We start from the raw sequence: 14,816 nt of genomic DNA, 5'->3' as shown, positions 1-14,816 counted from the left end.
CCCCAGCTACTCAGCACATATAAGTTTGAGGGTCATTTTAGCCCATGAGTTTCATGCCAGCCTCGACAATATGTAAAACCCTATCTCCTAACAACAAATTCTATAAATATATAATTTTATAAGTTTTCCTTTAGTGTTCACAGGGGAAAGTTGTCTTATATAGATTTGAAGAGGGAAGGAGGCAGGGAGAGGAAAAAGGTGGATAATTAGATATCACTAAAACTAACCCAGGAGTGAAACTGCTTCTTACTGGACAGAAAGTGAAGTTTTAACTACTTATTCACTCTTTATTTCTTCTCTTCATACTGGGAATTAAACCCAGGGCCTTGTACATGGTAGGCAAGTGCCTTCCTCCTGAACTATAAAATCAGCCTTTTTTTGATGTGTTTTGAGACAGGGTCTTGCTAATTTGCTTAGTCTGATCTTCACTCTGCAGCCCAGACAGGCCTCTAACTGTTCATTCTCCTGCCTCAAACTCCCAAGTAGCTAGGATTACAGGCCTCAGCCACCAGGCCCAGTTTTAGTTTTGTGTTAGTTTTAGTTGTTTTAATAACCTTGATTTGGTTATTAATTCTGGCCACTCTTCTTTATCACAGGTGACAGAACCTACTAAACCTCACTTACAAAAAGGAGTTTCTTAAGCTAGTATGTATATGAATAACTCCTGTGTATGCCACAGTCTAATTTCAATGCTACACTGGTGAGAACAAAGCCAACTAGAAAATTCTGACATGAAGGACCTCCAACCTTACCCTAGGGCTGTCTGACTGTCACAGCCTCCCTTCCTCCCAGACAGGGCACTAGAGACGAAACTGCTTACATCCACACAGTCACACCCCAGGAGACTAGTGTCCCTGCTAGCTGTACCTCATGGTGCTCCTTCTCACCAACAGAGCTCGGGCTTGGTTGGTCCTACATTGGCTGTGGGTTTCTAGCTGCAAGGGAGTATGGGAAATGTTGTATCCAGCTTTCTAACCTCTGGAATGTGGCAAAACATGGGCAGAAGAAAGCTGCTATGTGTGCTGATGAGACAGTAGATAGCTCCTGCTGTGTTAACACCATTGTGAGCAGTTCGGTTGTATTAAAGTACTGGTAAATTATCTAAACAGGGCGTGGTCAACCTACAAATGTGTCCCAGGATAGCCATAAATGTGGCCCGACACAAAATAACAAACTTACTTATGACACTAGATTCGTTTTGTCTCTTGAGTGAGAGTGGTCACCTCAGGAAGGTGCCACCCCCCAGTCATGGAGAATGTAGCGTCTGTCTTTCCCTGCACAGTTCTCAAGGATAAACTTAGTAGATAGCAATGTCAGATGGTTGTCCACACTTAAAGGAGGAAAGGTTTGATGTTCTTTCTTATCTTTGCAGCTAAACCTTACTACAGTGGCAGCAAACCATGGATATACCAAATTCAGCAAGTTGATACAGGTAACACACCGAGCGGGACGGGGGCTTGAGGACAGTGCATCTGAAACTTGGCTTTCTTAGGCTGGCTTGGTTTTCTGTCTGCAAGAGGCATACCCCACACTGGCCAGTCCCCAAAGAGCTCTAAGAACCTTTGTTTCCCACAAAGCACACTCTACAATAGGTCCTCAACTGCATAAAGATCTAAGTCTCAGAATCTCTAGGGAGCTGGGTAGAAATGGGGGTTCTGACATGTTGGAACTGAGTCCTGAGGACTCACAGAGCAGGAGGAAAGAACCAACCACTAGAAGCTGTTCTCTGACCTCCACACACAGCCTTCAGTAAAAATGGATACATAAATGTAACAGATGCTTTTTAAATGAGACTATCCAAGGATGTTACAAATGACAAATCTTTGTCTAGCATGCCATCCCCAAAACTCTGTAGTCACCCTGTGCCTGTTCAACAGGGTCTGGTTGGACAAACAGTTTTAGAGTAAACTGGGAAGTCTTTCAGTGATGGTCATAAAGCCTACCTCACAGGGGAAAAAATATCAACACATGTGATGTCACCACATCATGGAAGGCTCAAAATGACTTCTATTCATCTTGACATTTCTTTGGGGTACATTTTATCTAGAAATTTCATAAGTAAACACACATATCTCAATACAGTAGAGGGTTGTTTTTAATGAAACGTGAGAAAAAAATAAAAACTAGTCATGAGATGTTAAAATATTCGAACAGAAGTAGTATCAAATAAATATAAGATATTTATTGAAATTTACTTTCCTACTGACAGAAGCCTAGAGTTTGACTTTCTAGCTTGCCTTCTAAGGAAATAGGGTTCAGAGTGGTTGGGGTGCAGTGCTCTATCTTCTGGCAGTGTGCTCTGGAACCTTTGGAACCTGACACACCACTGAACATGTCGTAGAGAGACTGGCTCACATATCAGGGAGGGACCTTACTGCACAGCATGTGCATACACCAGCCAGAGGATGGTACCCTGTGTTTCAGGACTCAGGCTTGCTGAAAGTCATCACTGACCCCATGCATACCCCAGTCACTCTCTTCTGGCCTACGGACAAAGCCCTCCAAGCCTTGCCTCAGGAGCAGCAGGACTTCCTGTTCAATGAAGACAACAAAGACAAGCTGAAGGCATACCTGAAGTTCCACGTGATCCGAGATACCATGGTGAGCTTTGAAATGTACCACAGAAAGATACAGTCTGGCACTGAGGCCCCACAACCTACAGTTCACCATGTGTCCCCATCTTAGTTAAGATTTTATTGCTGTGAAGAGACACCATGACCATGGAGACTCTTATAAAACACTGCATTGGGGCTGCCTTACAGCCTTAGAGGTTCTGTCCCTTATCGTCATGGCAAGAACCATGGCAAAGCAACCATGCAGGCAGACATGGTGCTGGAGGAGGAGCTGAGAGTTGTCCATCTTGATCTTCAGGCAGCAGCAGGAGACTGTGTCCCACACTGGGAATAGATTAAACATAAGAGACCTCAAATCCCACCCTCAAAGTGACACACTTCCTCTAACAAGACTACACCTCCTAGTAGTGCCTTGCCCTATGGGCTAAACACATGAATCTATGGGGTCATATCTATTCAGACCACCACAGTCCCCATGCATGCATGGAAAAGAGGGAAGCTTTACCCACTCTGCCCTGTTGTGCCCTCCAATGACTGCCATGCTTGTGCTCACTGCAGTATACCTTGTCTGGTTCTATTGTCCGGACCAACACCCCATACCCAAGAGTGCCTGCTCCCTCTTGACCCATGCACTACCTTGGCACACTACAGTTTCACATGGCAGAATGGCAGCTGACAAAGGTCCCCTCCAAGTGTTTCCAGGTAGTCTTGACTGCTCCTGATTCCAACATCCCTAAGCAAATGACTGATTCACCGTAATGCCATCAGCTATAGGCCCCAGGAACCAGTCAGCTGTCCTGGAGAAGCCAGATCACATGGGAAAATGGCAGTCCTCAGTGAGCACTTCTGTCACTCTGAGACAAGGCTGTCTACTCCAAGATGCCAGCGCCCTGACTTCAGTTAACTCATAGGGTCTACACAGCAAATCACCACAGCCCTGTAACTGCAGAAAGTCACCCTCTCACTGCGGTTGAGGCTAAACTGCTGCCAGCAAGGTAGCAAGGTCATTTCTCTGAGGGCTTCTGAAGATGTCTGTTCCCTAAGTCTCCCCTGGCTGCTCATGGTTTCTGGCAGCCCCTGGTGTTCCTTAGCTTGTAGGTGCATCCATGCAATCTGCCTTTATCTTCCCACAGCCATCCTTCCCTGTGTCTCAATGTCCCCCATGGCAACCTCCTCTTCTAAGGGCATCATTTATATTGTATTAAGGGCTCACCCTACTCTAGGATTATTTCATCTTGCCCTACTATTAACTATATTTGCTCCCAAATAAGGTCATATTCTAAGGTCATTGGGGTCAAAGTTTTATATAGATTTATTTTTTTGTTTTGTTTTTGTTTTCTTGAAACGGGGTCTCACTACATAGTCATGGCTAGCTTGTATCACACTGAGTAGACAAGACTAAACTAGCCTTAAACTCAGAGGTCTGCCTGCCTCTACCTCCTGAATGTTGGGATTAAAGGTGTGTGCCACCATGACTAGCTCATATAACTTTTAAAGGAGCACATTTCAGGCCACAGAGATGCCCTGAACCATTTTCCAGCTAACTCCACTCATCTTCTCGTTGTCTTCATACACCTAGGCAGCCCAAGCACGGATGCCCAGCCCTCATAGACCGTCCCTGAAGAAGGAAGCTCCACCCCTGGAAAGTCATGGGCATACCTCACCTTTGCTTACATTCTCTGTTGCTTCAGCTTGAGTTATTAAAACATGTAGGAAATTTTGTGTTACCCATTTGAGTTCGGTTTGCTGGTACAGGAGCTCTGGCCCTTCAGTCCTAATGCAGGTATTAACAGGGCTTCCTCTCTCCCTCAGGCTTTAGCTTCAGACCTCCCCAGGTCTGCTTCCTGGAAGACCCTGCAGGGTTCCGAGCTGAGTGTGAGGTGTGGAACTGGCAGTGATGTCGTGAGTGTCATGGGGTGAGGGTGATCACATGACAGGAAAAGTGATGGTGATCACATACCATGAAGGCTGTTCTCCATTGTGAATATCTTGGGGGTGAGGGTGGACCCCATGACATGGAGGCTGTTCCCTAACCGTTCCCATTCTGAGAGGCATTCAGGTGTCTTGAGGTGTTTGGGGCATTGCTTTTGTTTTACATTATAGCAAGCTCCTTTTCTGTCACTGCCTTCAGGAGTGGCTAAGAAGCATCTGACACCCCTGGAATTCCAGGCTCCCCTGATAAATTCAGTCAAACCTTACATGGTTTGGAAGAGATTACCGATTTGTTCTCTCTCTCTCTCTCTCTCTCTCTCTCTCTCTCTCTCTCTCTCTCTCTCTCTCTCTCTCTCTCAGGGAGAGCTCTTTCTAAATGGACAAATGTGCAGGATTATACAGCGGAGACTCTTGTTTGACGGAGGTGTGGCCTATGGCATTGACTGCCTGCTAATGGATCCTACCGAAGGTGGCCGATGTGACACTTTTACTACCTTCAATATTCCGGTCAGTTCCCAAATTACAAAATACTGAAAGAACCTTGTACCAGAGACCAGCCCTAGTGATCCAGCATAGGCCCCAAGGAAGAGCCTTGATGAGGCCTGGCCCCAAGAAACCCGAGGGCCAGTCGATGGCATTCTTCAAACTCAGAACCAGCAAGCGTCTGCTTAGGCAGTTGCAGGCCTTGAATATTCTTGGTTAGCCATCATCTACCTATGATTCCTTCATCACTAAGGAAGCTGTGCTTGGATACCAAATGTTAGCTTTCTATTGTGTCATTCATTTTCAAATCCATCCTTCCATTTTATTCATTCAACAAACATCGTTTTGAATTCCTACCAGGTTATATCATATATAAATGGCCTACTTGGCAATTAACAAAAATGGTTCCACATATATATGTATGTATATGTATATATATGCATACATACATACATACATATATGCCCTACACACCTCCATTCAATTTCCTATTCATTTTGCATCATATCAGTTTGCAACACTGAATGAATCTGTGTTTCCAGCTCTCCACTCTGCAAAATACGTCCACCATACAAAATGTGTTCTCCTTCCCTCATCCAGCCAGTAATTCCATCAGATGAATGTCAGCTTTGATCTGCTCTGCTCAGTGCTCATCTGACCCCACAGCAACCCAATAATGAGAGCAGTTGCTACCAACTCTGTCATATAGACTTGGAAATGGAGGTGACAGGACTGCACAGCAGAGCTTGTCACTGAGCCATGTCAGCATCTGGCATCTCTCAGACACTTTAATAAACATCTGAAAGAAGGTTTTCCCCCAAGTTTTATCAGGTGTAACTTTCTTAATTTCTAAAATGTATCCGTACACCTTTCCCCAACTAATTAGTTTCTCTTGACAATTCCCCAAAGGTCAAGTGGCAGCAATAAGTCTTGTCTCTATGCTATACTTTCTGAAAACTAAAGTTCAGAATGTATCAGTGATTGGTCAGAAGTCTCACAGCTAACTTAAAATGCATTCCCATGTGCCCACATCCCCGTTGCTACAGTATGTCGATACCATACTTTCTGGGCTCAGCTCTGTACAGCAGGGGACTGCTTTCAAATGGCCATGCAAGACAGACCTTCGGAGTTTTCCAGGGCAAAGTCAAGTGTGTGCATTTATATGATCTTGATCATAGCCATATCTTAATCATTTAATCATGATTCAGTTGTGTGTGTGTGTGTGTGTGTGTGTGTGTGTGTGCACTCGCGCATCTCTTTGTGAAGGTGCATGTAGAATCCAGAGGTCAACCTGGGGTGCCTTTCCTCAGAAGCCATCCACCTTTTTTCTTTGAGACACGGTCTCTCTGTGGAATCTAGGATTCACTGGTCCAGCTGGGCTGGCTGAGCAGCCAGCAAGGCCCCAGTACAGGAACTACATATGTGCACCACCATGCCCGACTTTCTATGGGATTTCTGGGAACTGAACCCAGGTCCTCCTGCTTATGCAGCAAACATTTTACTGGCTAAGCTATCTCCCCAGTCCCAGATTAAGTTCTTTGATTGCCAATATTCTTGATATTAAAGTCTCTCATATTGCACCCTAGGGGGAATGTGGGAGCTGTTTCTCCACTCCCAGATGCCCACTACAGAGCAAACCAAAGGTAAGGATGAGTCATGTGATCTGGAGGGCCAGGTCGATGCTGCATTCTCAGAAAAAACCAGACTCATTCAGGGTGGTATGGCCACAACGGGTGTGCTTCATTATCAGACCTCAGTCTTCTAGTAGCAGCATGTGTACATGTGGAGGGGCCTATGAGTGTGTTTCACGTGGTGAGACCAGTGTTCGTAACCCAGGCAGCTGGTTAGTTTACTGCCCAACTTCTAGGAACTATATTGGAAATTTATGGAATTACATGCCAAGAAGAGAATAGAAAATTATTATAGTTATAAAAATGGTACATATTGTGATCTGTTGTATGCTGGGAGATGTGTGTGAGTGTGTCACACAAGCACACACACACACATTAAAAGGAGTAAATGAATTTCAGAGAGAGGGAAATCAGGCCAAGGCCACAGCTGGTCAGAAGCAAAACTAGGAATTGAGACATTAAGACTAGAAAGCCATCTAAGGCCATCAGTCTTGGAGTCCATGGGTGTGAGGACAGATCCCAGAGGTCTTTGGCAAGTTACATGACTTTCCAATGTCGTCTCTGTAGGGGAAGCAAATGAACAATTATCTGTAGTCATCAGAAAACCACACAACTTGGGATGTAGAGGCATATCCAAGTGGCTGGCACAGAGTCAGTGCTCATCAAGTAGGATTGCGTGACTTATTCTACAGTCAAGAACTGGGCTGTGACTCAGTGGTAAAGCCTACAATCAGACTGCATGAGACCTTGAGTTTAGTTCTCAGCTAACACACACACAGTAGTTAAGTGTCGAGAAAAAAAAATCTTCGTGATTGTGGAATACAGTACTTGCTGAATAAGCATAGGACCTGAGCTTGGATCCCCGGCACTGCAGAAGCTGGAGCTGTAACCCCAACACTGGAAATGGAAGCAGGAAGAACCTGCACAGCCAGAGAAAACGTGAACTCTAGAGTCAAAGAGAGAGGCAGCCTCAAAACATAAAACAGAGAGCAGTTGAGGAGGACACCCACATCACCCTCTGCCTTACACACACACACATACATCTCTTTGTGAAGGTGCATGTAGAATCCAGAGGTCAACCTGGGGTGCCTTTCCTCAGAAGCCATCCACCTTTTTTCTTTTTTCATCCACACACACACACACACACACACACACACACTCCTACAGTGAATCTCACCCCTTCCTTGCTGAGAATGCTTGTGACGGGAATTTGCCTCTCTTTGCACATCCTCTCCAAGGTCTCATTCCATTTGCAAACAGCTCCAAGGGTGAGTTCAGCGTTCCTGGTCTGCCCATCTACTCCCTTGAAAATCCCACTTTTAACCTGGGTAGTACCAAGACCCTCCACTAGGGAGGCGCTGGAGCCCCAGCAGCCCAGCCCAGTGGAGGAAAGGAGCAACTGCAGGTGTCCTCTGTCTCCTTCCAGGGTGTGAGGAAGAAGTGTATCTACAACCCGTTACCTTTCAGGAGGGATGTGGAAGGCTGTCAGAACCTGTGCACCCTGGTGGTCCATGTCCCGCGGTGCTGCAGTGGTTACTTCATGCCAGACTGTCAGGGTGAGCTTACTCCTTCTTGCCATTCTAAAAAGCTGTGGGCAGGTTGTACTTTTTAAAGTACCCAAGTTCTAAAGAGGTAGGGAAACTCCACCCTCACGGGTCCCAGGCCGGAGCCCAGCTCACTGAACAGTTGTGTGTTCGGCTCTTCCTGTTTGGAGTTTTCCTGAGATCCTACTTGTACATCCACTTTCATGTTTAAAACCAGACCACAGCTGGGCTAGAAGCACGGGCCTGTAACCCAGCAAGTTAGGAGGCTGAAGCGAGAGGACCACAAGCTCAGGGTCTACCTGAACCACAGAGTAAGGGCATGCAAGAACAGCCTGGGTCACTTAGATGCTGTCTCAAAATAAAAAGGCTGGGATACAGTTCCTAGAAGCATGTGGCCAGCAGGCATAAGTCCCTGGGCTTAATTCTCAGGACTGCAGAATATAAACAAACAAACAAACAAACAAATAAGCCCAATAAAATTAGAACCCAGACACTTCCCCCTGGTGCTTTAAAATACATGCCGTATCATCTATTGCTGGTTCTGCCATGTCTGTCCCGTTGGGAAGCATGCCTGCACAAGTGCTTTGACATGATTCTGGCTGGGAACAGTGATGTACTGGTACAGTTTTGTGGACCACGAATTCCCTTTAAGTCCACAGTTACAGGGGTAGAGCATCATCCTCTCTTCTTTGGCTCCTTGTCAAAGGGAGTTTGATCTCAGTTTGGAAACCTTGACACCAGCAGCGATGTTTAACGAAGGCCTACAAGGCACGCCCCATCTGCTGGACTTTGCTCTAGGTAGGCACATTGTAGGCACATCATTGAATACGATGCGTACTGGCACATAGTCATGATAACAACTGCACTGCCAGCCCCTTTAATAGATGAGAAATAGAAGCTCAGGAAAGTTAAGACTGACTCATGATGTTCCCCTGCCATGTGTGTTCCACTCATGGTCTAGAGCAGTGGTTCTCAACCTTCCTCATGCTGAGACCTTTTAATACAGTTCCTCATGTTGTAGTGACCCCCAACCATAACACTATTTTCACTGCTACTTCATAGCTGCCATTTTGCAACTGTTAGAAACCATAATGTAAATATATGATTTGCAGGATATCTGATATGTTACCCCTGTGACACCTGATCCCTGACCCCCAAAGAGATCAGGAACCCACAGATTGAAAATCATTGGTCCACAGGAACACTCTGGGCTGAATAGTCACCCAGCTCGCAGGCTCCATCACTAAAATGTGGAGCACTCCTAAAAGACCATTAGAAACTTTTGCATTTGTTTATCCCTGCAGATTATAAAAATATCCTCAGAGGTCTAGAGCTGCAGCTCAGTTGGAATGCACAAGGCCCTGGGTTTGATTCCCAGCACAGCATATGAGGTGTTAGAGCTTAGAGCACACACCTGTAACCCCAGCACTCAGGAAGTGGAGGCAGGAGGATCAAATGTTCAAACTAAACCTTGGCCGCATAGCAAGTTCAAGACCAGCCTAGGATACATAAGATTTTGTTAAATAAATAAAATTTTTAAAAAATTTTAATATTCTTAGAATATGCTACCTGGTCCTTGCAGTAATAGCGTGGTATAGGTCAGGCTGGCACCGTGTCATGGTCATTATTGTCATGGCCACCATCTCTTAGAGCCATAAAGAACTAAAGCTCAGAGCAGGTTCCCCACTTGGCCCAGGCCTCCTCAAACCCAGGTCTCCTGACCCCGGTTACGGAATACAGCCCATGGCCCTGTCGAGGTAGAATCAGATCAGACACTTGATACTTGGGTCCCAAAGGCCAGTGGCTCTCCCTGTATGTGCATTGACACCCCCCCCCCCCCCGAGCACTGAGAGGCTGGTAGAATTAACAGTGTGTTTACAGCAGTGCTGAGTGGTCCTGGTCTTGGAGACTGTGTGGTCACTGCTGTTTCTTTCCCTTCCAGCCTGCCCTGGAGGACCAGACACACCGTGTAACAACCGGGGCATGTGTTATGATCAGTACAAACCCACAGGACAGTGCCAATGTCATACTGGTTTCAACGGGACAGCCTGTGAGCTCTGCTTGCCTGGGAGATTTGGTCCTGACTGTCAACGTATGTGGCCTCTTGCCTTTGTTAGTCTGTTTGCCCCTGTATGTTATCTGTCCTTGTCATTGCCACCCACTTGACCTGGGAATAGTAGCTTTCCTTTTCTCCCGCCCACCTGCTCCGTCTGCCTCTTCCCTCCTTGGATGAAGTCCCTTGAAAGAGTCTCACTTCTACAAACTCGCAGCTCCTGAAGCCACCCAGGAACCTGTGGCTAAGCCACACATACTCACTGAAGCCTGCACACACATGGTGACCTCAGGCATTCATCAAGTACCTATCATGTGCCAGTCACATACAGTTTTCCATTCAATCCTTAGCACAACCTGGGAGGTAGGAACTGATGTCAATGGAGAAACTAAGGTGAGAGGAGATGCACTTGCCTACTTGGAATTGTCCTAAGGTTCAGGGTTATAGAGGTTAGCGGGGTATAGGGACAATCTAGCCCTCATCAAAGAGAGTAGAGAAGTGGAAAGTTATAAAAGCTATGGAGGTGTGTAAGCAGATAACAGATCTGAACAAAAGACTCACACAGAGACTCTAAGCTCACAGGAATATCAAGAGCTGGAAGGCAGAACCTGCAGCGATGCTGAAGATATCTTCAGTCAGCACACAGGGCCCCTGAGCACTCAGAACTGTGATGAGGAACTGACATTTGCATCTCAGTTAGTTAACATTGCAATGGCCTACGTCACAAGGACCACCGTCCTTATGCACAAACCAAAGTGGCTTTCCCAGAAGAAAGCAAATGCAGAGGTCTAGACTAGTGGCCTGACCCTGACCTGCCAGAATCAGCAATAGTAGGTAAGGAAGGGGAAGAGAGGAAGGAAATGTAGCCTGAAGGTCACCAGGAGCCACAGCACATAGGGAATTCTAGACCCGTGGAAACTGATCAGCATCTACTCTAGTTTGACCACAGGAGCCACTGAAGGGTTGGGAACAGATTACAAGGGTTCACTGTAATGGCCCTGTGGAGTTCACACAGTAGGAGAGCAAGTGCTGAGATCACTGGGGAGGCTGGGACAGCCAAGAATGGAGGCTGGAGCAGCCATGCATGGAGGCTGGGGTAGCTGGAAAAGCTGGGGTAGCCAGGGAGGCAGAGGCTGGGGCAGCCAGGGAGGCTGGGGCAGCCGGGGAGGCCGGGGCAGCCGGGGAGGCCGGGGCAGCCGGGGAGGCCGAGAGTGGTGATGGCAGCTGGGGCTGACACAGCCATATTAAGTGGTAAGCAGCAGAATTGGTGCGTGGTTTTAAATTTTCTTTATAAATAGATTCCCCAGTGAAGTCGTCACCCCCATCTGTTCTGTGACGTGCCCCATGTCACTCTGCTTCTGTGATACAGCTTTGTGACATTTATTATCACACATTCAGTCCTACAAAAACACAGTCTTCCCTGTCTTGAGCTTCCAGTGCTCTGGCCTGTTGATTTTGGGAATTCTGAGGGAAAGCAATGAGGACTGTGGTAGAAGCCTGGTGGCTTCACACTGAAGGTGCTGTCACTCATTACTGGGCTTTCTGATTTCTCTTACAGCCTGTGGCTGCTCTGAGCATGGGCAGTGTGACGAGGGGATCACAGGCTCCGGGCAGTGCCTCTGTGAAGCAGGGTGGACAGGCCGCTTCTGTGATGCTCCCACAGGTCTGTTGGGGAATGGCCAGCCACTGGCAGCCCTTGGCTTGAGGGGACCCTATTGAGGAAGGGCAAGTGAGCTGGAATCTGAGCGATAGCTGAAAAAATGACAATGAGGGTGTTCCCACTTTCACCTTTAAATAGTGAGGGTGTTCCCACCTCCACCTGTATACTGTATGTGTTCCTAGTTCCACCTGTAAACAACTCAGGTATTCCTACCTCCACCTGCCAACTGTGAGGATGTTCCCACTTCTACCTGTAAATAGTGAGGGTGTTCCCACCTCCACCTGTAAACTGTTTAGGTGTTCCCACACTAAGGGTTACCTCCACCTTCAAACAGTGAGGATGTTCCTACTTCCACCTGTAAACAACATGGATATTCCCACCTCTACCTGTAAACTGTAGGTGTCCCCACTTCCACCTGTAAATAGTATGAGTGTTCCCACTTCACCTGTAAACAGTAGGTGTTCCCCCTCCACCTGTAAACTGTGTAAGTGTACCCACCTCTACCTGTAAACTGTAGGTGTCCCCACTTCCACCTGTAAACAGTGGTTTGAACAGTGGCCTGGATCTCTGGAGGTTGGTGGGTAGGAAGAAAACTTGGTGAAAAGATTTTACTCAGATCTAAAAACCATGCAGTGAGAATGCCTCATTATAGTGGAACTCGGACCCAAGTGCGTGGTGACAGGAATCAGGTGGTGTCAGGTAACTCCAGTCTCTGGAGTCCTGAAATCAGGACCGGATCCTGCTACTGACTGCATGAATGGCCTTGGATAGCCCACTCTCACCTTGCTCATCTGTAGAAAGGTGTACATACTGTAGTATGTATGCAGTATGCAAGGGAAGGGTTGCTGGGATGCCTGTCAAGACCCGTGTTTATATCTGCCGTATCAAGCACAGTTGCTTCCATTTCTGTTGTGGTTTTCGTCACTGATATAATCTTGATCCATGAGTTTCTGAGACCCAGGTCTATATGTCCTAGTCCTGAGACACAAAGGTCAAATTATTCTGCCTAAATCAATGGCCTTTCTTCCTTCTGGAGTAAAGGGCATCACTAGGCTCTTGGATGGGCTTCAGCAGCTCTAACAGTATGATTGACTTTACTTCCAATCCCTGACTACCCACCTAACAGCTTCAGATTGCCTGTGCTAACCACAGTCCCATCTGATCACCAAAGTGCAAGACTTCTCCCCAGTTCAGCAGTGCCCTTGAAAGACAGTGAAATTTGTCTTCAGTTTAACCTTCTCTACCCGGTAACCCATGTTCTTAGGGCAAAAGAGACTGCTGGACAGGTTCATACCTGCTTGTGATTTTGGAGGGATAAAGTTTTAAATAGTTGCATATAAGGCGACCTGTGTCTTATAATCTGAACTGCTTTGCAGACATATCTCAGACTCTGCAAGGTGGGAGGGTGCTTAGCAATCACCCCCTCTCTCTGCCATTTATGAATCTCCTGAAGGGTCCTGGGGAAACCTAGTAGGTGAGGCTGACTCTTCACAGTGGGGCGCAGGGTGAAGGGAGGCCTCTTTCTTCACAGTTGTGATTCCAGTGTGCATACCTGCTTGTTCCATGCACGCAACCTGTATGGAGAACAACACATGTGTGTGTAACTTGAATTACGAAGGTGACGGAATCACATGCACAGGTGAGTCCTCTTTGTTTACTTGGGAAACAGGAACAGGAGAGGAGCAGGGTGTGGTCACAGCAGCTGGGCTGCACCCTGACCCTTCCACTGTCTGTTCGGGCCTCTGCGACAATGCCTATCCTCTCTCAGACTCTTTTCATCAATGGTTTGCTTGCAGTTACTCTGCCTACCTCCCAAGCTAAAGTTTAAAATTTTTTTAAATTGCTTTGCAAAACAAGATGTACTTGTATTTCATAGTATTTTCCTAACTCAACAAGTAATCAATCTTGCTTAGAAAGTTCAGAAGCTGACTACAGCATTAAGATGACAAAGACTGAAGACTACATATCTTCTGCAACGTTACCCTGTCTGTCAGTGAGAGTGAACCCAGCGCCTTTCAAACACTAGGCAAGCACTCTGCCACTGAGTTACAGCCAGCATGAGCACTGCCAGTCCACCAGTGGCTTAGGTGTGTGTCTGGCACACAAGGTCTCAGATTTAAAGGTGCACAAATGAAGAAAATGTTTATTCTGTTTTGTATAGGAGTTTGAAGGGAGGCCTTCAGAGCTAGCACACCTAGGCTGTAGGATAGAGAAGGGAAAGAAGGAGACAAACCTCCATCCCTTTATGAACACAACTCAAATGGCAAAAATCAGATCTTCTGCCATCCTATTGGCTAGCACTTGTCATATGTTGTACCTCGCTGCAAGAGAGCTGGGAGGTACCACCATCTCATTAGACAAGACATAGCACAGCCCACCTATACCTCTGTTTACAACAGAAGAAGAAGGGCGGGGTGAGCAATCTCAGCCATATGTATTTTCTAAAGTTTTCTATGAGCAAGACTCATAAATAATAGATATATTGTCATACCTGCCCATTTGTAGCCCAGACCCACCAGCGTAGGGACGGTGGTACCCGCAGTGGGCTAAGATGGTGCCCTCTCATATTAACCATCCATCAAGACAATCTCTCACAGGCATGGCCACAAGTCAGTCAGATCTGGATCTGAGCAGTGTCTCAACTGAGACTCACTCAACTGATTCTAGGCTGTGTCAACTTAACCAGGACATGGGCAGACAGATGGACACACACACACACACACACACACACACAAGACATGGGAGGGAGGGAGGGAGGAAAGGAGAGAGAGAGAGAGAGAGAGATAACAGTAAAACCCCCAATTCATTCTAAAAATTACCAAAGCTATCCTGATTATATGATAAGTCTGTCATAAGGACATGAGTCATATACAAGCTAGTAGAGAGCCAACAGATCATGGGGACCAAAGACATAGACATGTGATGACTGTCTTACCCATC

The 14,816-nt window shown here is 46.6% G+C and overlaps 1 protein-coding gene across 8 annotated transcripts in view; it reads left to right on the top strand.

Moving 5' to 3' along the window:
• The window catches only part of Stab2 (stabilin 2), a 166,845-nt gene that overhangs the window by 136,416 nt on the left and 15,613 nt on the right, over positions 1-14,816 (top strand). For 5 of the 8 annotated variants that reach the window (XR_003948628.1, XR_003948624.1, XM_030244958.1 and 2 more), the window contains 9 exons: positions 1,373-1,432; positions 2,425-2,601; positions 4,386-4,475; positions 4,866-5,012; positions 6,575-6,631; positions 8,046-8,175; positions 10,106-10,255; positions 11,775-11,879; positions 13,408-13,515. Coding sequence is in view for 4 of the 8 variants with exons in the window: in XM_030244958.1 (XP_030100818.1) it covers positions 1,373-1,432; positions 2,425-2,601; positions 4,386-4,475; positions 4,866-5,012; positions 6,575-6,631; positions 8,046-8,175; positions 10,106-10,255; positions 11,775-11,879; positions 13,408-13,515 (1,024 nt within the window). In the remaining 4 variants the exon portion in view is untranslated. Of the gene's footprint in view, positions 1-1,372; positions 1,433-2,424; positions 2,602-4,152; positions 4,341-4,385; positions 4,476-4,865; positions 5,013-6,574; positions 6,632-8,045; positions 8,176-10,105; positions 10,256-11,774; positions 11,880-13,407; positions 13,516-13,789; positions 13,964-14,816 lie in introns of those variants that run through there. The other 3 variants (XR_003948626.1, XR_003948627.1, XM_030244955.1) reach the window with 3 other exon arrangements.

This window comes from Mus musculus, chromosome 10, assembly GCF_000001635.26.
Source record: "Mus musculus strain C57BL/6J chromosome 10, GRCm38.p6 C57BL/6J".
NCBI lineage: Eukaryota > Metazoa > Chordata > Mammalia > Rodentia > Muridae > Mus > Mus musculus.
Note: the sequence above shows the minus strand (reverse complement) of the source record. Positions and strands in the feature narration are given on the sequence as shown.